The 24,636-nt window shown below is 40.2% G+C and overlaps 5 protein-coding genes across 5 annotated transcripts; 4 read left to right on the top strand and 1 right to left on the bottom strand.

Annotated features, from left to right (window-relative positions):
* Positions 1-503: 503 nt before the first annotated feature.
* On the top strand, positions 504-6,178 carry LOC141003852 (myeloid-associated differentiation marker homolog). Its single transcript, XM_073475327.1, has 2 exons — positions 504-609; positions 2,959-6,178. Exon 2 carries the CDS (start codon positions 3,074-3,076, stop codon positions 3,917-3,919), a length of 846 nt encoding a protein of 281 aa, XP_073331428.1. The 5' UTR covers positions 504-609; positions 2,959-3,073; the 3' UTR covers positions 3,920-6,178.
* A 95-nt stretch (positions 6,179-6,273) lies between these two features.
* LOC141003851 (GTPase IMAP family member 7-like) lies at positions 6,274-9,161 on the top strand. Its single transcript, XM_073475326.1, has 2 exons — positions 6,274-6,390; positions 7,552-9,161. The coding sequence occupies exons 1-2, from the start codon at positions 6,384-6,386 to the stop codon at positions 8,397-8,399; spliced, it is 855 nt and encodes a 284-aa protein (XP_073331427.1). The 5' UTR covers positions 6,274-6,383; the 3' UTR covers positions 8,400-9,161.
* A 459-nt stretch (positions 9,162-9,620) lies between these two features.
* LOC141003821 (GTPase IMAP family member 7-like) lies at positions 9,621-11,960 on the bottom strand. Its single transcript, XM_073475286.1, has 2 exons — positions 11,948-11,960; positions 9,621-11,268 (listed from the first exon to the last, which is right to left on the bottom strand). The coding sequence occupies exons 1-2, from the start codon at positions 11,952-11,954 to the stop codon at positions 10,421-10,423; spliced, it is 855 nt and encodes a 284-aa protein (XP_073331387.1). The 5' UTR covers positions 11,955-11,960; the 3' UTR covers positions 9,621-10,420.
* Positions 11,961-12,828: 868 nt separating this feature from the next.
* On the top strand, positions 12,829-15,259 carry LOC141003937 (GTPase IMAP family member 7-like). The gene is made up of 2 exons (XM_073475423.1): positions 12,829-12,872; positions 14,069-15,259. Exons 1-2 carry the CDS (start codon positions 12,866-12,868, stop codon positions 15,214-15,216), a joined length of 1,155 nt encoding a protein of 384 aa, XP_073331524.1. The 5' UTR covers positions 12,829-12,865; the 3' UTR covers positions 15,217-15,259.
* A 6,645-nt stretch (positions 15,260-21,904) lies between these two features.
* LOC141004107 (myeloid-associated differentiation marker homolog) lies at positions 21,905-22,759 on the top strand. Its single transcript, XM_073475603.1, has one exon. It carries the CDS (start codon positions 21,905-21,907, stop codon positions 22,757-22,759), a length of 855 nt encoding a protein of 284 aa, XP_073331704.1.
* Positions 22,760-24,636: the final 1,877 nt, after the last annotated feature.

Here is a 24,636-nt window from a genome sequence, read left to right as displayed (position 1 = left end):
GTCATCATTTCGATTTATTTTACAATCACGACTTTTTAAACTCATAATTAGGAATTATTATGAAGTAAAACAGAATGAAACTGTGTTGTGCTTTAAGGTGAGTTTGTTTATTCTGTTCATTCAGTCGTGAAAACAAAGAGAGTTTGTTTATTTAAAAAAAAAAAGTCAATGAAGATCTTTCTCTTCTGATTAAAACGTCTTCCCCAAAACTACATAGTGCACCTTTAACGTCTGCAGTGGTTCTGTGGAGGCTTCAGTAACCTGGGACTGTAATGGACAAAGATGGAGCATGGACAATATTGCTGAGGTGGGTGGTGCCTTTAGCTGGGAGCAAGGGGGGGGCCCCAAATCAGTTTCTGCTTAGGGCCCCATAAAGCCTTTGGTCGGCTCTGAATACGCATTATGAAACACTTGAGAAGCGTAATCGCGATGACCTAACTGAGGTTTGGAGAGGAGGTTTCAACACTTTACCAAATAAGGCCTGTGCGGGGCGTGGGACCCAGTCTGCTGGATGAGGGAGAGGGGATGCGCCGCCGAGTGCGCACGCTGTTCCAGGGACTTTACGCAAAGAACAAAAAGATACGAGACAAACTCCGAGCCTAGAAATCGGTAAGAGCCTCAAATTTTGTATTTTTTCTCTCAAAGAGTTCATGTAGGAGCTCGCAGCTGGTGTTACCATTGTATATTTGTGGACGCCGCCACAGCGCTGGGCGCGGTATGTCCGTTATTCGCTACGTAGTCCGGAAAACCTCCTCTTTACGCGCTTAATATGCCAATTATAACATGTCTATTTGACAGAAGATGACTTTAAAGGTGAGTTTATCTCCTCAGGTTTCTCTAAAATGCTACTGCGTGTCTGCGTAAAGCCGGAAATACTGTAAGAGAGTGCGTAAAGATGAAAGATCTGCGCTTTTTAAGAAGCTTTCTCTGTTCCAGTCCAAACAATCAGCGGCACCGTGTCAGCTCTGTACAGCTGCAGCATCCAGCTCAGTTCAGCCTATATTAAGAACCAACTCTCAGGCACGCATGGTATGCATATCACCAAACTAAAAAGGCAAACCAAAGTCTGGTTTCCTGTCAGCAGTATGAGGTCACACACACACACACACACACCACAACCACATCTTTCTTGGTTTCTCATTTAGCTCAACATATTGACCCAGATCCGTCTCAGTGATGTGACCAGAGGTGATTCAGTGATCTCAGTGTTTGTTTTGTGTCTCAGCTGCACTTTCTGACTCCTGACTCCGGGCCTGGCTCTCATTATGTCTGTCTGATAAAGTGATTAGGTGCTCGTTTGATTGTGTTGCGGGCGTGCTCTTCAGAGCTGCTTCCTGTGCACTGAGTCTTACACAAGCAGAACAGGAAGCTGGAGTTAAGACTAATGGAGTTACGCATGATTAGGGTTTGCATTGGCAGAGAGCATGAACGATGATGGGCCTGGGCCTGTGGAGTAGCAGCAAGTCACGGCCTTTCTGCAGCTACAGGTTAAAGCTGCTGTAAGTGATGTGTTTTAGTTAAAAGAAGTGTTAAATAGCTCCATAATCCACCAGTAATCACTGTAATCATGTCTCTCCTCCTCCTGCTCTTGTATTAAAAGAGAAAATGAATGTTCTGGTATCCCTGCCCACTTTATCCAATCAGGACAGAGGATCCTCCCGTTTGCTGCCGTCTCTGGTGGTTACCGCTCTGAGTTTGTGTGGTGACTAGAGAGGAGGGAAAGTGCAAAGCAGACTGGAAGTGAGCTAAAAGGATGACAACCCCTACAGCAGCTTTAAAGGAAACGTTCACCCAAAAATGAAACTTCAGTCATAGTCGAGTGAAGTTTCGTAGTCCACAAAACATTCCCGGACCGTGGCAGCATTCCCCTAAACAACTGAAGTAGATGGGGACTTCTTTTAAAATGTAAAAAAAGCAACTGAAAAGAAAGACACAAAATGTCTCCATACAGCTCATCTGGTGTAATCCAAGTCTCCGGAGGCCCTGAGATCCCAATTCATTTGAAAAGACGTTATTTACATAGTTTTTAAAGCCAAAATCTTCACCATAGCTGAAGATACCGTAGCGGATTTCAGCCATTTTATGTTTTGTTTTGTTTTTTCCTTTTTAAAACAAACAAACAAAAAAAATCCCCATCTGCTGTTTTGCTGTTAAGCTCCAGAAATGTTTTGTGGACCACGACACTTCCTGGTGAGTAGATAAAGACTGAATTTTCATTTTTGGGTAAACTTCTCCTTTAAGTTAAAAGGCGATCACAGGATTACTGTGTCAAACACCAGAAACACAAATCTAAAATGTGTTATTTCTACATGTTTTGATACAATTTTGAACAAAACTACATTTCCACACCTCAGTATGTTCCGTGGAAACAAACATGATCGGTACCGTGTGTAAGAAAAAGCCACTTCCTCCTCCCAGAGGGCATGAAACCTGTGGAAATCCCTCCCCTGTTGCTCTTCAGCAGGTCTCTCCACCCCTTTTCCCTGTGAGGGCAGTTTTTCCTTATCACACATCATCATATGCTGTAAAGACATGAGTATCCACAGCAGGTGGAGCTACTGGCACAGAAACTAAAGATAAACATGGGCTTCTTATACTGAAGTAGAGCATATTTCTGTCTTGAGGACTGGAAAATGATTGTACACACTTAAATGAGTCAGTTTAATACTGATGCCTCTATACGAGAAAAAGAGATAATCAGCGACAACATTGACATTATATAGTTATTCTTGATGCCTGTCACCGGGTTGGATAAATCATAAAATTAAAACTGCGTGGAGGTGAGATAATAATGACTGAATTTTAATCTTTAGGTGAGCATTTCCTTTAAGAAACAAAACACAACAGGATGTTTGTATTTCACTGATTTACTGCACAGTACCTGTCTTCTGTCATCTTCTCACCAAACGTTTCCTCAGTTTATTCTGATCACTCTCCTCTTTTATTGTTTTCCTGCAGAGTATGTGACGACATCTCCGACACAAGATCACACGTTCAGTATTGAAGACTCATCTTCATCCTCGCTGGACTTCAGAAGCCTCTTCCCCCTCCAGACTTGTCGTAATTTCCCATCATGCCAGTATTCATGTTTCCCACCTCCCAGCTGCTATGGGTGCGTTTAGCTGCCCTGCTCTTCACCTGCGTGGCGTTCAGTGTCGCAGCACATGTAGGCCCATTTTATGGATCCATGGCTGACTGGTGCATCTTCTGCTGGGCGTTCAGCTTCGCCTGCACCCTGCTGGTCCTGCTGGTGGAGCAGTGCGGCCTTCAGGCCCGAACCCCGGTGTCCTGGACCAATTTCCCCATCACTATCGCCTGCTACGGCGCCCTCCTCTGCCTCTCCGCCTCTGTCATCTTCCCACTGTTTTACATCAAGGGCCAGTTTCTGTCCAGCGAGCTTCGCGCCCATCTCATCGTCTCCACCATCTTCTCCTGCCTGGCAGCGGTCGCCTACATGGGGGAGGTGAGCCTGACTAAAGCGAGGCCAGGAGAGGTGGCGGGTTACATGGCTACGGCTCCAGGCCTGCTGAAGGTGTGCCAGACCTTTGTGGCCTGTATCATCTTCATCATGGTCAGCCAGCCTGTGTTGTACAACTTCTATCCAGCACTCGAGTGGTGCATGGCCGTATACTGCATCTGCTTCATCCTCTCCATGGCTGTGGTGGTGCTGTGTGTGGGCGAGTGCACCGGCTGTCTCCCCATCCCCTTCTCCAAGTTCCTGTCAGCTTACGGGCTCCTGGCCGTTATCATGTACTTGAGCGCGACCATCCTCTGGCCCGTCTTCCAGTTTGACAAACATTATCGGCGCAGCTACGATACGACAAAACTGACCACTGTGGCGGTGCTCACTGCCCTCAACTTCCTGCTTTACCTCGCTGACCTGGTCTATACTGCCAGACTGGTGTTTGTCACTGCCTGAGAAGCAAAGGGAGACACGCCGAGTGGATACAAGCTTGAGTGGCTTTGCAGAAATGTGTAGCAGATGTTGAATTCTTGACAAAACATACACGACTCTTCCCTTTAGGTGTCTAATTGTAAAATGCTGAAATGCGATATCATGTTGATGCAAGGAAAGCCCCTTCTGCTCCCAAAAAAAAAACCTCACTTACAGTATGTAGGTATATTTAAAATGCCCAGACATCTGCAGCCTTTAAAGGAACAGTCCACCTAAAAAGGAAAATTCATTCAGTCATTATCTTCTCACCCCGATGCCGATGGAAAGTCGGGTGAAGTTTTGTAGTCCGCTAAACGTTTCTGGAGCTTCACAGCAAAACAGCGTTGCAGCATTTTCCTGAACAACTGAAGTAGATGGGGACTTGTATGAAAACATCAAAGGTGCAATATGTAAGAATGGACCCCCTCAAGGCAAATAGGGGGCAGCATATCACCTGAGTAACCGCTGACTGCTGGTAACTGTAGCTGCCACTAGCTAGTTAGCTTAGTTAGTCGTGCAGCTAGCGGTTCAGACTGCTCAGGGACCAGGGGAGTGTAAGTGTTTACACCGCTAGTAGGATTTTTGGACTAGGGCAGACCAGGGCTAACTGGTTAGCATGCTAACTTCAGTGGACATCTCTGCAACTCTTCATAGACATCATAATTTCAACGCAGCTATTTTTTCTTTATTCTGTTGTTGAGATTTTTAGATAATTTTTGAACGCTTTCAACTAAAACTTTTATGTATTGCCCCTTTAAAACACACTGAAAGAAAAACCAAAACACAAAATGGCCCCATACATCTCATCCAGCATAATCCAAATCTCCATTTTATGTTTTCTGTGGCTTTACGTTTTAAAACGAGTCCCCATCTACTTCAGTTGTTTAGGAGAATGATACAACGCCGTTTTGCTGTGAGGCTCCAGAAATGTTTTGTGGACTACAAAAACTTCGGCAACGGGGGCGAGTAGATTATGACTGAATCTTCATTTTTGGGTGAACTTTTCCTTTAACTTCAAATGTGAACTGACCTGTGTGAAATGTGCACGGACAAAGTGGGATTTTACAAAAACAAGTTCAGCTTGTATTTGTGTTAAAATAAAAATGAAGTCAACACACTGGAACACAGGTGAACAGCAGAAGACAAGTTATTGTGGGATTATATATATTAATAAGTGGGAATAAATGTATTAAGTGTATTTGAGGAACTGGTTGTTGATAGAGGAACTTCTTCTGCAATACATGGGCACTGTCATCATAACTAATTTCATATCCTTCTGTTTATCTTTTGCTACAGATTTTTTTTTTTACAGTATCAGTATTGCAACATTTAAAAGAACATACTATACAAATAAAGTTTTTAGTCAAACAAATACATATTGTAACTTTAAAGCTTGTGATTGAATGTGGCATGTACTGTGAATGTGGTTCTACAATGTGCTGTGACATACAGTCAGGTATGTCACAGACTTAGGTAGCTGTCATTCTGCACTTTCTATACTGATATAATGGACTGTGAGATACGTTACCTCTTGTCCTTTAAAAGGATAAGAACACAGGTTTTAATGAATAGTGATGTGTTTTCAATTCAAAACTCTCACCTTAACCATCCAAAGAATGTTCCCTTCATGGCAGATTAAACAAGCTACTGTATGTAGTCAACAACTGGCTGTCAAATTACATCAAGTACAATCCTGTATTTCGACAATATCGTCAGTTTTCACATCTCATTTCAATTAAGTCCGGTCTGCATTTTCAAATAAAATACATAAGAAAGAGCTTTTGATTTGAGTTTCCATAAAAGGGCCAGCCGCCATCTGGATCTGGCCCTGGACTGCTGTCTGCCTATAAGTGACCTCTGAAGAAGAATTAAAGAATAATGACAGCCAAGAAAACTAGATGTCAGCTATCACACACTCTATTAAAAGACCGGGAATGAACTGGGAAGAGGCCAGAACGAGTAGTAGAAGTGACAAACAGCTGGGGTTGCTACATTTTAGAGTCTGCTGACACATCTGTTGTGTTTCATGAACGATATGTGACATTAATCTGCAATATCTGCAGCAGCGATACATTTGGAAATAATGCTAATAATGACCAGAAAAGCTTTAGCTGACAGTTGTACTCATCTACATGATGGATTTTAAGCTGTATGCCAAAGGGCCTGCAAATGCATTTGATGAGAAGAAGTCCAACATTCTGCTTCTGTTAACAGATTATCATTAAACCAAGAACGTGTGATGAAGTGTTTCTGTCTGTGGTGACTATACTGTGTCTCGAGAAATGCAAAATGGATGTGCATGTAAATCATAGGATGCTTTTTTTCTTTCTTCTTTTTTTTTTTTTTTGCACTGTGTGCTGTAAGGAAGTGAAGATACAGGAAACACATTCACACACTCAGCCTTGTCGCCGACTTATTGTCGCCCCACAGTTACTTCACTTTGGACAACATGGCTGGTAAGTTAGTTTCTAGTTATTTCTGTCGGGACTGAACACTGTACATTAAGATGCGAGATACAGAAATTTAATAAACAGCTGTTTTGTGTAAAATCGTTCACAGTGCAGATGTTATTACACGATGGCTGCCATGCCATTCTTCTTATTCTTTTTCTACATATGATGATACTCTCATACTTACAAGCTACTGATGCTCTGAGTCAATCCTATCAGCTTAGGCTTAAATGTTTTGGGCTTTTTTCTCTACTGAACTGTCCTGTTTTAGTCCGCCTCTACACTGCGAGCATGTTGCTGCATGTGAAAAGTAGAGGATGTGACTGTCAAAACTGATTTGATTGCACCGGTGATTGACTCTGTTCTAAAATTGGGTGTATAGTTTAAAACACCTGATTATATTTATTAAAAGCGTTTTAGTGTTTTTCATCACATTGATGATCTTAAATTATTGATCAGCGATTGAAACACAAGCTTCATAAGATGATCTTGATCATTATTTTGCTGAGTGCCTCTTTAACGCAGATATTTTATAACCAGTGTTGGGCAAGTTACTTTCAAAATGCAATATATTACATGTTACTAGTTACCTTCATTTTAAAGTCATGTATTACGTTACAATATTACTGTCTGCGTAGAGTAATAAATTACTTATTACATTACTTTTTTGGTTACTTTCAACAAAAAGCCCAAATAATCTATGTAGAACAATTGAATAGCCGAGATTCTGATAAATAAAGGAACGGCCTTGGACACATGAGCAGGCTCGCAAAGGATCAAAGTCTGATATATTATGGGATAGGAATGAATATTTTTATTTTTAGGCTCAGTCATATGAATCACAACAGACCTACACCTTCTATGATGTAGCCTATAATGACATGACAAGACAAAATTAGGCCTACGAAATACGGATCATTTCAGTCACACAGAGACTTACAGGCTCGGCTATATTGAACACACACAGCCTATATTAATATGTTATATATTATATTACTCCGTTACCGCTAACAGTAATACATGACTATAACGCGTTGCTGATTTCCCTTTTCAGTGTGATTTTTGACCTGTGAGGATTTGTTATTGAGCTCTTTTGTGTCTTCTTATACATGGAAACAATGAAAACACAAATGTACAGTATGACTGATGGACATTTTTCTCTTGCAGGGTTAAATGAAAGGAGAATTGTCATCTTGGGAAAAACTGGAGCTGGGAAAAGCAGCCTGGCTAACACCATATTTGGAGAGGAACTCTTCGAGCCTGATGACACTCTCAACTCTGGAACAGAAAAATGTCAATCAGAAACCAGATCTCTCAATGGAAGAAACATCAACCTGATCGACACTCCTGGCTTCTTTGACACAGAAAAATCTGAGGAGGCGCTGAAGGAGGAGATAGTGAGGTGTATCACAGAGTGTGCTCCTGGGCCCCATGCTTTTCTCATTGTGCTCAAAGTGGAGAAATTCACAAAGCACGAGCAGGAAATCATCAACCAAATACAACAGTACTTTTCTGAAGAAGCTTTCAAATTTGCCACAGTTGTCTTCACTCATGGTGACCAGCTCCCTAAGGGAAAGAAAATTAAGGATTTTGTCTGCAACAATGAGTCTATGCGTGATCTGGTGAAGAAGTGTGGAGACAGGTGCCACGTCATTGACAATAAATACTGGAAAGAAAAACCAAAGCACGAATACAGGAGCAACCAGTTCCAAGTGGAGAAGCTACTTAAGTCAATAGACAAGATAACCAAGGCAAATAAAGGAGGCTACTACACCAATGAGGTGCTGCAAGCAGTGGATGAAGAAATACAACGAGAGGAGGAGAACATTAGACTGTTATCAGGAAACATGACAGAGAAAGAGATCAGAAAGAAGGCTAAGGACAATGTACTTAACAAGTTTTTGAAAATGTTGAGAGGCTTTGCAAGAGTCTTGTTAAGTATTTTTTTGGGTGTTATGAGTCCATCAGATTTAGGAGTTAGACTTCGGCCTCATAACAATAGAGACCAGCTTTAGGCAAAACAGCAGCAGTGTGAGGAGCAGGAGTATTAGATGGATATTAGAGGATACCATGCAGCTGACACCACGGGACAGACTGTCGCAACCATAGTGAAAACAGAGTTGTGAAAAACTATGAGAGAATTGATATTAAGAAAGTGATATCTCCCTGTAAATTAAATGAAAATGTCGGTCTAAACCAGGTTTAAACATTAAGGTGTTTTTTTGTTCATATGTAATATCTAATAGGTTGTGCGTCTTGTTTGAGCTTCCAACTTTAATCACTTGTTCCCAGAGTGTCCCTTTGATGTGATCACCACTGTATGTACTGTAAACTGTCACCACAAACCTCAAACATATTAGATTTTTAACAGCATTCTTAAATAGGATCTTTAATAAATGTTGTTTTTTTTTAGCGTACACTGTGACTGTTTTCCTATCACTATCTATCTTATTTTTCTGATATGTTTGGTTTTAATTCGTCATTTCATGTCATAAAAAAGGGGGCGTGATGTCATGATTGACAGCTGAGCCCTGCTCTGATTTGAGTTGGGCAGGTGTATGACACCTCAGCTCGACTGTATAATTCACAGTGCCTGTATCTGGGGTATTTTGGCTATTTATATTATATAATTTAGATATATATATATTTTTGTACAGTGGAAGGAAGTGAACATACAGTTAGTGATTACAAGGTACTGTCAAATATAAACAATGAATAAAATGAAACCTTTGAAAAAATGTAATCTGAGCAAATAAAGTTTTTACCTGGAAAGGAAATCAGTTTGTGAATGGTCTGTAGGAGATCCTCATACACTATTACGTACAATTATATAAGGTCATGCAATGTCATATCAGATCCAAAATGCATACTATTACTAATGTAAAATACAATAAGTAGGCGCTATGGTACACATTTGATTGCAAAGGATGTTATTTTGTTCTCCAAACTAGCAAAACAACCAGAGAACTATTTAACAGAACTACTAATAATACTCCAAAAAAACCTCACAATAAAATACACCTCGACAAAATGCGCAGTGTTCAGTCCTGTCAAAAATAATGGAAAGAAATTAAATTACCATCCATGTTTTCCAAAGTAGCTGTGGTGTGACAATCAGAGAGACACAACTGCCGATGTGTTTATTGACTGATAGTGAAAACACAGAATGTTGGACATGAAAATAAATACCACGGACCAGAAGTACCACTGTCAGCAAATCTTTATTTGGACAGCAATATTTCCCCAATATATCACTGCTGCAGAAAATATTGATTTATATCACATATATCTGTAACAAAACAACAGATGTGTCAGCAGAGCAGGGTTGACAGTAAGAAAAGGAAATGTCTTGTACATTAACATAACAACCCCAGCCTTAGGCTGCTTAAATAATCCACCAGCTGTTTCTCAACTACTTTTTTTAACTTGACAGACTAGCGTAGTTGTTTCTTTGTTTGTTTATTGTTTTTTTTGCTGTTTTCTGTTTTGTTTTGCCTTTTTTGATACTTTTACAAGACTGTTTAACCTTGAAAGCTTTTAACTTTTGAGCTCTTTTAACTCTGACCTCCTCCCAGACCATGATGTGGTTCCTTCTTTCTGAATGATGTGGTTCCCTCTTTCTGAATGATGTGGTTCCCTCTTTCTGAATGATGTGGTTCCCTCTTTTTAAATGATGTGAAACAGCTGACATATACATTTAATAAAGGGTACTTTAAGGTACTGAAACTGAATGGATTTGTGAGTAGCCCCTAAATGCTAAAGTTAGTCTAAATTCAATTAGCATATCATCGAAAGACGTCACGCAATATTACCTTACATTATGCTATCGAGGAGCCTAGCTAGCTTTTTTTAAAGGTTATAGCAACACCCCGTAAAACATTCTGTTCCTATATGTTCTGAAGAAACATAAGGGTTAAACATTGTTAGGAAGAAATAATTTAATTTAATTGAAGTAGAAAATACTTGATGATACATTCTGTCCCCTTTCTTTAAGAGTAACTGCCCATCATAGGTTTTAACTCTGTTTTAGCGATGGTCATTCCAAAACACAATCTTGTTCATCAGAGACAGATTGGGCTCCATTCGTTTCATCCTCTGCAGTCATCCCTACATCTGTCAGTGGTGTGTAATTTCCTTCAGTTACCCATTCAGTTCCGCCTCTGCGGGGTGCATAATTCAACAGCCTTGACATTAGTTTTACCAATTTTCCTGATGACTGTCCAAAATTCTCCTCCTCTTGTTTTATTATTGTCTCTACTACTTGCAGCGCCTCATTGGTGTAGCACCTTCCATTGTTTTCCTTCACCATCTCGTCTATCGTCTTGAACAGCTCCTCCACCTGGAACTGGTTGCTCCTGTATTCATCCTTTGGTTTGTCTTCCCAGTATTTATTGTCAATGACGTGGCACCGGCCTCCACACTTCATTACCAGGTCACTCACCAGCTTATTCTGGTTGACAAAATCCTTAATTGTCTTTCCCTCGGGGAGCTGGTCACCACATGTGAAGACAACTGTGGCATATTTGAAAGCTTCTTCAGAAAAGTATTCCTGTATTTTGTTCACTCCAACCTGCTCCTGCTCTGTGATTCTCTCCACTTTGAGCACAATGAGAAAAGCATGAGGCCCAGGAGCACACTCTGTGATACACCTCACTATCTCAGGCTTCAGCTCCTCCTCAGATCTGTCTGTGTCGAAGAAACCAGGAGTGTCGATCAGAGTGATGCTTCTTCCATTGAGAGACCTGGTTTTTGCTTGACATTTTTTGGTCTCAGAGTTGAGAGTGTGGCTGATTTTGAAGTCTCTGTGTCCAAATATGGTGTTAGCCAGGCTGCTTTTCCCAACTCCAGTTTTTCCCAAGATGACAATTCTTATGTCTTTTGACTCTGAAAGAGAATAATGTCCATCAGTTAATCCTCCTCATTTGTTGTCTGGTTGTTTTTATGTATCGGAAGTTACACAAGAGCTAAATTATAATTAAAAAAATCACAATAAAAATGGAAATCAGTAGAAATATCTGCATTATCACAAAAAGACAATACAGAATTGAGGCAATACATAGAGGCAGATTATTGTTGTTGAAGAATGTCTTATGTATCTGACAGTGCCAATCAATGTTCAATAATATACAGTAAGATAAACTATGCTGTGAACACATTGAGAATAATTTACCTAAATATTGATTAAAAGTGTATCTGACACTTTGAAATAACAGCTGCAGGCTAATAAATATGGCACACCTTATTTCCACCTATCATCAGTGATAAGATTAAATTAAGATATGACAGTAAGTAAAGTTTAACTAAAAGGACACAACTCTTGTAATTCTCATAAACAATCTTCAGCAGAGTTGCCACAGACAGACACAAGCTTGCAGACAACAACCAGGTTTATGACCTGCCAGCGATAGTAAACAGCTGAAAGCGACTATCAGCACTGCCTAAAAATGAGAACCTGCCTACACCTTTCTTTGTAATCAAATCATTTTTGGAAAGGATTTAATACAAAACAGCTGCTCATTAAATGTCTACATCCTACATCTACAACTGAAAGAAATCAAATTACCGTCCATGTCGTCCTTGTCGTGAAGTAAGTGCGGAGCGACAGTTAGTGACAAGACCGTTGGTGCGCATGTGAATGTGTTTCCTGTATCTTCTCTGAGTTTGGCTGCCACTTCCTGACCATGCAACGTGCATTTCTCTTGACACAGTATAACCACCACTAAACAGAAATGTTCCATCACGTGTTTTTTTGGTTTAATAATAATCTGTTAGAGAAAACACAGAATGTTGGACTCATTCACTCCTCCCTATTTACTAGACAGGGAGTTCTACATAGTGAACTATATAGGGAGCTCATCGGTCGAATAAAAAATACTTTTGGACATCGTTTGGGTCATTTTTTGTCCTCTCCATTGCAATGCATGATGGTATATAATGCTTGGTTAGTGACCATTGGTTGTACTTTTCACAATGCACTGTGGGATACTTTGAGTCAACTATTTGGTTTCTAATTAGAGTATATTTTAGCATACTAGTATTTAAGTATAGTACCTTTTAGGTCTAGGTTTTTCTCTAATTTGATATAAAATTCGACTTGTTACCTCTTTTATTAGTTAGTTAGGGTATAACAGTGTTTTTTATTTTCCAATAAAGAACATAATTTCTTGTTTTGACATAATTTAATACAAATTACAGCTTATGACATCTTATTAGTTTACGTGGGGTATAACTGTCTTTGTTTACTGTCTAATAAAGACCAGATTAATAGTTTTGGTCAGATGGTCAAGTTGGTCAGATGGTCATTTAACCAAAAACATGTGGTGGAATATTTCAGTCTAGTAGTGGTTATGCTGTGTCGTCAGAAATGTTAACTGGATGTGCACTCTGTGCAGTCAGGAAATGAAGCGCTGGCAGGAACTGAAAGAAGTTACAGGAAACATATTCAATACACTGGCAGTCTTGTCGCTCTAATAGACTCAACATGAATGGTAAGTTGACTTGTTATTTCTGTCAGGACTGAACACTGCGCATTTATATGTAAGATGCATAAATTCAATTAACAGGTGTTTTCTATTAAATCGTTTTTCACAGTGCAGAGGTATTAGACTAAAATGGCTGCCGTAGACCACCTCCTCTTCGTTCTTCTTCTTCTTCTTCTTCTTCTTCTTCTTCCTCCTCTTCCTCTTCCTCTTTTTCTTCCTCTTCTCCTTCTTCTTCTTCTAATGTGAATTGTGATGCTCTCATACGTATGAACTGCTGATGTAGTGAGCTAATCCATACTCGGCTCTGGCAAAAATGAAGGTGATCAAAATCCTGTTTTCTCTACACTACGGGCATTTTGCTACATGTGAAAAGTAGAGGATTTGATTGTCATAAATGATTTGATTGACTTCTGAAATTAGGATAGCTCCTCTGATGGAACAAATCAGTTAATTCTTCTCGATCATCTTTTCATTAATATAAAGTGGACAGACATTCAGGTGGCAGCTTGTCATTTTTTGAGAAAAAAAAAAGAGAAGCGGGACTTTACTGGAAAAAACGTTGCCACATCTTGTCTTTTCCATGATATATACTGCGATATGAAGAAATAGAGGAGTTAAGAAATCATTAATCATAAAAAGAAATCAAAAAAGCTCTGCACTGCACATCTGCCAGATTATTTATCCTTCCATCACAAACATGGGAGACAATGCTTGTGTTTAACCATGAGGTGACAACAATGATCGGATGTGCAGTTCGCTCCAAAGGTCGTGGCTCTGAGTAGTCAAAGCAGCCCTAGTTCAGATATACAGTTAATCAATATATAGGTAAGTATTGGATTGGACTCAGTATCAAATACCTAATATTAAACAGGGTCAAATAATACCTGATCATCACTACTATTAAAAGCTTTTTACAAAATAATAACCCTAACCCTATTTTATTATTGAACAATGATTGTTACTATTACTATTTATATTGCTACTATTGTATGCCTCTCTTTTTGTATTGACACACAATTCTTCACTCTCTTATAGTGATAATGCAGATGTATTTTAAATAGTGTTTTTTCTTTAAATCTTGAATTTTGACCAGTGAGGATTTTTATTTAATTGCACATCTTTAATTGAGTTCATGTGTATCGTCTTATGTATTAAAAAAAGACATATGGACAGGATTATTGATGGACATTATTCTCTTTCAGGGTTAAATGAAAGGAGAATTGTCATCTTGGGAAAAACTGGAGCTGGGAAAAGCAGCCTGGCTAACACCATATTTGGAGAAAAACTCTTCAAGACCGATGATACTCTCAACTCTGGAACAAAAAAATGTCGCGCAAAAACAACATCAGTCATGGGAAGAAGCATGACTCTGATCGACACTCCTGGTTTCTTTGACACAAAAAGATCTGAGGAGGCGCTGAAGGAGGAGATAGTGAGGTGTATCACAGAGTGCTCTCCTGGGCCTCATGCTTTTCTCATTGTGCTCAAAGTGGAGAAATTCACAAAGCACGAAGAGGATGTCATCAACACAATACGCAACCACTTTTCTGAGGAAGTCTTCAAATACGCGACGGTTGTCTTCACTCATGGTAACCAGCTCCCCGAGGGAAAGACAATCCAGGATTTTGTCCGCCAGAATGAGTCTATGCGTGATCTGGTGACGAAGTGTGGAGACAGGTGCCACGTCATTGACAATAAATACTGGAAAGAAAAACCAAAGCATGAATACAGGAGCAACCAGTTCCAAGTGGAGGAGCTGCTTAGGACGATAGACAATATGGTGATGGAAAACAAGGGAAGGTGCTACACCAATGAGGTGCTGCAAGCAGTGGATGAAGAAATACAACAAGAGGAGGAGAAAATTAGACAGTTATCAGGAAACATGACAGAGAAAGAGATCAGAAAAAAGGCTAAGATCAGCATATTTAACAGGCTTTTGATCAGACTGGCAGGTGTTGGAACAGGTATACTGGTGGGAGCATTCTTTGGTGTAGTCGAAATGGTTGGTCTAGTTGTCACAGCTTTAAGTGACTCTTCGCAGCCAGTACAATTACGTCAAGCTATAAGCAAAACAGTAAAAGCTGGAGGAGGAGTAGCAGTTGGACTGATAGCAGGAGTAGCTGCGGGGGGAGCAGCAGCAGCTGTGCCAGCTGTAGTGGTACCTGTTGCAGCAGCAGCGGGAGCAGTGAGAGGAGGGGTTGAAGGATATCGTGCAGCTGAGGGAGCAGACACACCAAAGGAGGCAGCAAAGAGGGCAGCAGAGGCCGTCAGGAATAAAACCCAATCTGACTTAAATAAAGCAAATGATGCTTTCAACAGACTTTCAGTGTCAAACCAACCTGATGTTTGACACTTGACGACAGGGGACAAAGTGGTAGATTAAATTAAAAAGATGTTCTAAAAAAGCTTTGACCATTGACGATTTTGTTAATTCATATGCAATAGGTCATAATTCTGACCTGAGCTTCAAACTTAAGATACTTATTCTTGTTTCACAAGCTGACTGCATGTTGGTGTAATGTGTTGTTTAGTGCATACACTGTTAAGTGTCAATACAAAGCACAAATATAAAACATTTTTAACAGCATTTATACATACATGATCTTAACAATTGTTTAAATCAAACCAATGTACACTGTTGGTTATGTTTCTGTCTGCCATTAAAACATTGTTCAGTTTCCTGTTGCAAAAAGTACTCTGAAAATAACACTTACTGTATGTGCAACATCATTTTATTAGCTTCTGATGCTCCTGCAAAAATAATTGTGCTTCCTAGTGGATTACAGTGCAACAGCAAGGCCAATATAATAATAATAATAATAATACATTTTATTTGTACAGCGCTTTTAAAAACTCTCAAAGACACTTTACAAGAATAGAATACATACAAGAATACATAAAATCAAGTGCATGGTGCATAAACACAGGTGCATGGTGCGAATATGAACAATAAATAAAATGAAGCCTATGAAAATTTTTATTTGAGCAAATAAAGTTTTTACTTTATCATTTGTCATTATTTTGCAGGTATTTGTTTTAATACAAAACTATTGGACACACTGAACAGGTGATGATGTGGGGTTGGGCAGTATGGCCTTAAAATAATATCACAATATTTTCAGGCTGTTCACGATACACATTATATAAAATACAAAATCACTTCAGAAATGCTTGAATTGAGCAACAAGATCAAATATCACAATATTTTTGACCAAATACATCAATATTGATAGTGCAACAATATTGTAGGGATGACTAAATATTAACACAATGACACTTATGATAAATAATCATCAGTAATGTGGATGTAATGACTAAGTAAAGACAAATTATTAGAACAAGTGAAACAGACTGATAAGTGAAGCCTTTAAAACCAGGAAAAAACAACACCTATGCCATATCACAATATAACTATATTCAAAATCAGTATATAGTGTAATTTCACGATAATGATATATATCATATATAGTGCCCAGCCCTATGATGGTGCTACCTGAAATGACAGGGGATCATCAAAATCCGCAGCATTCATTGTTGAGTATCACACATGTCTGTACAAAATTTCATGGAAATCGATCTGACATTTTTTGTGATTTTTCAGTCTGGATTGATTTTGTGCCAATTCACCAGGCAGACATTGAGGTATGTCACAGGATGAGTGAAAATTTTGACCTGCGGGTGGCGCTACGTGAAACATATGGGGATCACTGTCATTAGTATTCATCCTCTGAACACAACTGATATCCTTAACAATTTTCAATGGCAAGATATTTCACTACAAGCACAAAATAATAACCTCATTGTTAGATGTAAAAGTCAGGGGATCAAGAAAGTCAGTCAGATTCATCCTCTAAACCAAAGTGGTCGACCACCCAACACTACTCAGAATCACTCTGCCATCGTCAGCGTAATGTCGGCTGTTAGGTTAAGCGCATGTCCAAAGTCTTTAAAAAGTACGAAGGAACAGAAAGAGGTCAAAACCGGGCAGTAGACCTTGTTCACACGGCGGCCATTCTGACATCAGGACGGGAAGCTCAAATGCTGGGATGTTTCGTTGCTGTGTTTGTGATAGTGAGTCGTACAAAGACAGGAGATCTGACAAACTGTTATCATTACACCGCTTCTTGAATATGGATAGTGAAAGGTAAAATAATGTATTGATAACCTCATGAGCTATCTTAAGCATTCAACCACTTCCTTGTTTACATCCAGTGTCGTGTAGCAATAGTGATTGTTTGCTAACGTTAGCAGAAGCTTATGAGTTATTACATAAGACAATCTGGGAGGCTGGTGGGTCGAGATACTACCACAGTAATCAGGGGAACGAGGAGCAGGTGGGTGATTTCAATTCACCCCAGTAACAAAGAGCGTTCGTGTTTGCATGTACATCTGGGCTAGCCTATGTTTTGGCTTAATTCAAAGTAATATTGATTAATGTGCCCTGCCCATGATGAATAAATCAGATAATCAAATATAGCGTCCAAGTGTGACTGCCCTGTCTATAATTCCCCCTCAGCAAACACACTAAATAAAGAAGCTCTGGTTAATGTTCAACCTAAAGAGAAGCGAACACAGCTGAATAAGTGAAAGAGAGACAAGGAGGGCCCGAGAGAGAGGGTGGGGTAGAGACTGAACTGAATCTTTAAAAAAAGGGCTGTGATGTATCATTGCACTATATTTCAGATATATCTAGATGGAGACACATAGCAACATTAGCTGAAGGAGAAACTGAAGAAGAAGGGAAAATCTATGATGGAGAGGTTCAAGAACGTCTCCGTGAACACAATTCAAGTGATGAAATGTGGTTCCACAATGTGTTGGTGCGACTTTCATAATGCAACGATGAAGACATTTGCAACACACCTTTGTTGCTCCGGTAATCATCCTGTAGGGAGATGAAATGTGTGGTAGAAGTCAGATGAGGTGCCAAAGACAACAGGAAACATTCAGACAGGTTATGTAACATTCTGCACTTTTCACTGACACTGGACTGTAGATAAGGTCACCGCTTGTCCTGTAAAAGGAGCAACATACCTGCAGAGAAGATCAGCAAGCCATGGATCGTAATGAAGAGTGACATTTTTTAAATTCAAAACTCAAAATAAGCAAAATAAATTAAAAAAACAAAAGCAAAGTTGATTGCTTTGACAAAGATCGCCTCTGGAATTAAGAAAGAATTAAGAGAAGTCGCAGCAGAAGCTTGTTAATATGAGTAAAAGCTGTTGTGTGGATTAGGCATCACCCTGTACAGATTTGTGTTCATGTAGGACCTCATGTAGGACACTTTTTTCCCTCACTTTGTGTAGTCAAGAAGTGAACGTGGCAGCCAAACTCAGAGAAGATACATGAAATACATTCACATGCACACTGGCAGCCTCATTACTCTGACTGATTGTCGCTCCACAGGTTCACTTAGGACAACGGTAAGATAAACCACATACCAGCACTGGTACATGCACCAGATTAAAAGAAGTCCAACATGTCTGTGTTTTCACAATCAGATTATCACTGAGTCATAACATGAGGTCAGCATCGTGAGTTTACGTGCATAAACACATAGTCTAAAGGGAGCTGTTTTTTTACAGAAGATACATGAAATACATTCACATGCACACTGGCAGCCTCGTTGCTCCGACTGATTGTCGCTCCACAGGTTCTTCACTTGACAGTAAGTTAATTTCTTTCTGCAGGACTGATCACTGCACATTGAGTCTTAAGATACAGAAACTTGATGTTGTTGTTTTGTGTTGAATCATTTTTTACAGTGCAGAGGCACTACACTCTGGCTGCCATTTTCCTCCTTTTTTTTCTTTTCCTATATAATGTGAATTATAATGCTCTCATTTTTATAAGCTACACTGAAGTCTTAGTTTAATAACAGCTGACTTCCACACTGTGAGCCTTTTGCTGCTTGTGAAAAGTAGAGGGTGTGACCGGTCATTGACTCTGTTCTAACATTACTTTTTCCCAATAATAAAGAAAAGTGTGAAAACATTCAGGCGGCAGCTTCTCAGTTTTAGGGGGCGCTGATCGTCCCTTTCACCTGTTTATATGTGATCGTTGTTGCTACTTTAAAGTAGCTGCATTATCACTATTATTGCAGTAGTATCTGATTTGGTGATTTTTGTCCAATGAGGATTTCTTATATACAAAAATAACTGAATGACAAACATGACTGCCTGAACGTTGTAATGATTTGTATGTGCATGCCACCAATCGTGTGCAATCACTGACCTTCATATTTATAAAACCTTATTTGACGTGGAAATGATCTTATCTCTAACAAATGTCTAGACTTGACCTACAGTAAGCAATTTTCCTGCTGGCCATGTAGGGTTGGTGTTGTTTGTTGTTGTGTCCAAGGTTGTGGTGAACTTCATGAACAATGTGCACACTTTGTTTGTCAACTCACTATTTTGTCTACCTTACAATACCTGTTGCCTGGCTTCAATTTCCTCTACCATCAGGCCTTTTAGTTCCTTTGACGCAGATAGATGTGATGAGACAGATAGATAGAATTTTCTGTGAAGTGTTTGAGCTGCTGCCAAAGCTGCCGAGGTTCGCAGGGTCAGTATACAGAATATTTAAGTAACTTAAGGTGGGGATTCCTATATTAATGTATACAGAGTATTCTGTATAGTTGTCCACTGGCTGAGAATGGTTATAGCCTCACCCCTACACTATACACTATATCACATCACTACCAAACATCTATTATTGTTACACATGTACTAATGTGTTCAGAGCTGTGCAGGAGCAACCAGCGTCAGGTGGAGGAGCTGCTCAAGTCAATAGACAAGATGGTGATGGAAAACAATGGAAGCTGGTGAAGTCTCGGTCGTGACATGATTGTTTCGGTATCGACCAAAAATTGATCGAAAGGCCAGATTATCATCCAATTGTGTGAGAGAACATTGCACATGCCTGAAAAACACGTGATCTTTTTTTTTTTTTATCACTTCATCTGTTGTGCAACACGTGAAGGAGTGAACTGGTGCCCGAACTCAGAAAAGATACAGAAAACATCACATACTCTGGCAGTCTTGTACTTTAATTTTGAACATTGGCCGATAAATTCATTTCTTTCAGTTATTTCACTCCGAACTCAACAATGCATTTACGTTGTAAGATGCAGAATTTTAGAAAAAGCTTATGAGTGATCTGGTAAAGAAGTGCGTAGGCCGGTGCCACGTCATTGACAATAAATACTGGAAAGAAAACCCAAAACATGAATACAGGAGCAACCAGTTTCTAGTCTCGTCTCTTTTAAACCTCTTCTATTTTAGCTTACTTTCCTATTTCTGAACTTGTTTTAATGTTTTGTTTCTGAATTGTGTCTGAATTGTGCTATACAAATAAACTTGCCTTGCCTTCTGTCTTGAGGACTGGAAAATGATTGTACACTCACGCGTCATGTCTGTTCACGATGCTCCAACTTAAATTGTTGGGATCTGGATCTCAATGAGAATACCGGGTTACATAAGGGTTATATACACAGAGCTTATGTGTTTCAGGGGTCTAGAGGGTCACGAATGAGCTACAGATTGTAAAATGTAAATTAGTAATTAGTTATTTTGTGTTGCATAATTAAAAATGAACTGCAGCTGAACTAAAAACCAGCACAGTTTGGACACTAGAGGGCATAAATATCAAACCGTTCACAGCCTGGAGTTGTGAATGTGCTTTCGTTTCTGAGGCTGAGGGACTTTCCAACTCCTTTAAGTTTCATCTTCCCTTAAACGTCCCTGCACAGGTCACAGCTTGAACCGCCAAACCGAGGTTCCTCACACATTCCTCAGTCTTTACACAACTTGAGTTTGAGCCCAGGCCTGCCAGTCAGGGATGATCCACTCATTAATGATTAAATTAACAAAATTATGTGACACCATATTTCAAGCCTTCTGTTAAGACTGGGCACTGGACAACTGGGAAATTCTTCATCACAGGCTGTTCAGACTTTTATGATGCTTTATTACACAGTCTCAGTTTAATACTGATGCCTCTATATGAGCAAATAATATAAATATAAATAAGATAATCAGCGAGAACATTGACATTATATAGTTATTCTTGATGCCTGTCATCGGGTTGGAAAGGTCATAATATTGAAACTGATTTTAATGGCAGAGTTGTGAGGATGAATCGAGTCTGGTTGTACCGAGGGGACGCCAAAATAAAAAAAAGTAATAATAAAAGTTCCTTGTAGCAGCTTTAAGTTTGGACTACTTTATTTCAAAGAAAGAATCTCCACTTAAAGGGAAAGTTCACCCAAAAATGAATATTCAGTCAGGATCTACTCTGGACAGTCGGGCGAAGTTTCATAGTCCACAAAACATTTCTGGAGCTTCACAGCAAAACAGCGTGGCAACGTCCAGTAATTTATGTCACCTGAAGCCCAAACTGATTTGAAAAGACGTAGTTTACACCCTTTATTAAAGCCAAAATCTTCACTGTAACTGCTACACTAGAAGCATTAGCGTGCACCATTTCAACCTTGCATCGAGGGTGTAAATCAGGCGTTTTCAAATCAATTTGGGATCCCGGGGCTTCTGGAGACTTGGATTACACCAGACGAGCTGCATGGAACCATTTTACGTTTTTTGTTCGTATATATATTAACTTTTTAAAACAAGTCCCCATCTACTTCAGTTGTTCAGGAGAATACTGTGACGCTGTTTTGCTACGAAGCTCCAGTAATGTTTTGTGGACTACAAAACTTCACCCGACTTTCCATCAGCGTGGAGGTGAGATAATAGTGACTGAATTTTCATCTTTAAAACAAAATACCACAGGATGTTTGTATTTCACTGATACTGCACAGTACCTATCTTGCATCATCTTCTCACCAAACGTTTCCTCAGTTTATTCTGATCACTCTCCTCTTTTATTGTCTTCCTGCAGAGTATGTGACAAACATCCACAGAGTGTGTGACGACATCTCCGACACAAGATCACACGTTCAGTATTGAAGACTCATCTTAATCCTCGCTGGACTTCAGAAGCCTCTTTTCCCTCCAGACTTGTCGTAATTTCCCATCATGCCATTATTCTGGTTTCCCACCTCCCAGCTGCTATGGGTGCGTTTAGCTGCCCTGCTCTTCACTTGCGTGGCGTTCAGTGTCGCAGCACATGTAGGCCCACCGCGTGGAGGCATGGCTGACTGGTGCATCTTCTGCTGGGCGTTCAGCTTCGCCTGCACCCTGCTGATCCTGCTGGTGGAACAGAGCGACCTTCAGAGCCGAGTCTCGGAGTCCTGGACCAACGTCACCATCCCTATCGCCTGCTACGGCGTCCTCCTCTGCTTCTCCGCCTCTGTCATCTTCCCACTGTTTTACATCAAGGACCAGCCTCTAACCAGCGAGGTTCGCGCCCATCTCATCGTCTCCACCGTCTTCTCCTGCCTGGCAGCGGTAGCCTACATGGGGGAGGTGAGCCTGACTAAAGCGAGGCCAGGAGAGGTGGCGGGTTACATGGCTACGGCTCCAGGCCTGCTGAAGGTGTGCCAGACCTTTGTGGCCTGTATCATCTTCATCCTGGTCAGCCAGCCTGTGTCGTACAACTTCTATCCAGCACTCGAGTGGTGCATGGCCGTATACTGCATCTGCTTCGTCCTCTCCATGGCTGTGGTGGTGGGCGAGTGCACCGGCTGTCTCCCCATCCCCTTCTCCAAGATCCTGTCAGCTTACGGGTTCCTGGCCGTTATCATGTACTTGAGCGCGACCATCCTCTGGCCCGTCTTCCAGTTTGCCAAACATTATCAGCGCGAACACTACAATACGAGAAATCTGATCACTGTGGCGGTGCTCACTGCCCTCAACTTCCTGCTTTACCTCGCTGACCTGGCCTATACTGCCAGACTGGTGCTTGTTGATCACGTCCCTTTAGGTGTCTAATTGTAAAATGCTGAAATGCGAATTCATGTTGATGCAAGGAAAGCCCCTGAAAAAAACCTCACTTACAGTATGTAGGTATATTTAAAATGCCTAGAGTTCTGCAGCCTTTAAAGGAACAGTTCACCCAAAAAGGAAAATTCACACACCCACATGCTGATGGAAAGTCGGGTGAAGTTTGTAGTCCGCTAAACATTTCTGGAGCTTCACAGCTAAACAGCGGTGCAGCATTCTCAAGAACAACTGCAGAAGATGGGGACTTGTATGAAAACATTAAAGGTGCAATATGTAAGAATGGACCCCCTCAAGGCAAATAGGGGGCGGCATATCACCTGAGTAACCACTGACTGCTGGTAACTGTAGCTGCCACTAGCTATTTAGCTTAGTTAGCCATGCAGCTAGCGGTTCGGACTGCTCAGCGACCAGGGGAGTGTACTAGGGCAGACCAGGGCTAACTGGTTAGCATGCTAACTTCAGTGGACATCTCTGCAACTCTACATAGACATCATAATTTCAACACAGCTATTTCTTCACATTCTGTTGTTGAGAATTTAAGTTAATTTTTGAACGCTTTCAACTAAAACTTTTACGTATTGCTCCTTTAAAACACACTGAAAGAAAAAACAAAACATAAAATGGCCCCATACAGCTCATCCAGCATAATCCAAATCTCCATTTTATGTTTTCTGTGGCTTTACGTTTTAAAACAAGTCCCCATCTACTTCAGTTGTTTAGGAGAATGATACAACACCATTTTGCTGTGAGGCTCCAGAAATGTTTTGTGGACTACAAAAACTTTGGCAACGGGGGCGAGTAGATTATGACTGAATCTTCATTTTTGGGTGAACTTTTCCTTTAACTTCAAATGTGAACTGACCTGTGTGAAATGTGCACGGACAAAGTGGGATTTTACAAAAACAAGTTCAGCTTGTATTTGTGTTAAAATAAAAGTGAAGTCAACACACTGGAACACAGGTGAACAGCAGAAGACTAGTTATTTTTAAGTGGGAATAAATGTGTTTACTCCAACAGTAACAATCATCATAACCTGATAAAGTCTTGTTTTAAATCCTTCTTCTTATGTTTTGTTAATGAGGTTTTTTTAATTTTTTTTACTTCAGCTGTCATCAGTATTGAAATGTTTTAAAAGAATGTCATTTGAGTGAATAAAGTTGTTGAACCAATAAATATTTTAAGTTTAAAGCGCGAGATTGTGGTTATACAATGTGTTGTCACTTTCATGATGTAGTGATGAAGAAGTGCAATGGGCCTTTGTTGACCCTCTATCACTGAAGGATGGTGTCAAGTGTCAAAGACGACAGGAAACATACTCAGCGTCAGCAGAGAATGTTCCCTTCCTCTACTGATAACACAATCTATGTACATGTGAAGCCGGAGCTGTGCTTGGTTTGACAAAGACTGCCTCTGATAGAAAGGTAAGGTTTTAGCTGACAGTCGTAGGCTTTCTTTGTTTTGTCCTTGGTGGCCTAGTTATTTTACAAAAAACTTGTCATGGAACAATTCTGTTTGATTCTGGTTATACCGTGTGAGATGTGCAAAATGGGCGTGTCTGTAAACACACTGTTGGCAGTTTATCAATTGTGCAACAAGTCAGGAAGTCAAACTGGCATCCAAGCTCAAAGAAGACACTGGAAACTTTTCACAGGCACGTGAACAGTCTTTTCACGCTAACCTTCACTGTACAGCCACATCACTTTTGATAACATGGACGGTAAGTAAACCCAAACCTTTATCTGGTATCTGTACTCTGCCAAAGATTGTTTATGATTTTTAGAAGTCGCATTCTTCCAGTTAAACTAATTTAAGCTTGTCAGTTTAATAGTTTTTTCACAGGATCCTTCAGTACTTTGATAAAATAG

Source organism: Pagrus major, chromosome 10 (assembly GCF_040436345.1).
Source record: "Pagrus major chromosome 10, Pma_NU_1.0".
NCBI classification, from domain to species: Eukaryota; Metazoa; Chordata; class Actinopteri; order Spariformes; family Sparidae; genus Pagrus; species Pagrus major.
Note: the sequence above shows the minus strand (reverse complement) of the source record. Positions and strands in the feature narration are given on the sequence as shown.

Bases quoted from the DNA above. Each gene is read 5' to 3' on its own strand.
- LOC141004107 (XM_073475603.1), top strand. From the start codon at position 21,905: ATGCCATTATTCTGGTTTCCCACCTCCCAGCTGCTATGGGTGCGTTTA.
- LOC141003852 (XM_073475327.1), top strand. From the start codon at position 3,074: ATGCCAGTATTCATGTTTCCCACCTCCCAGCTGCTATGGGTGCGTTTA.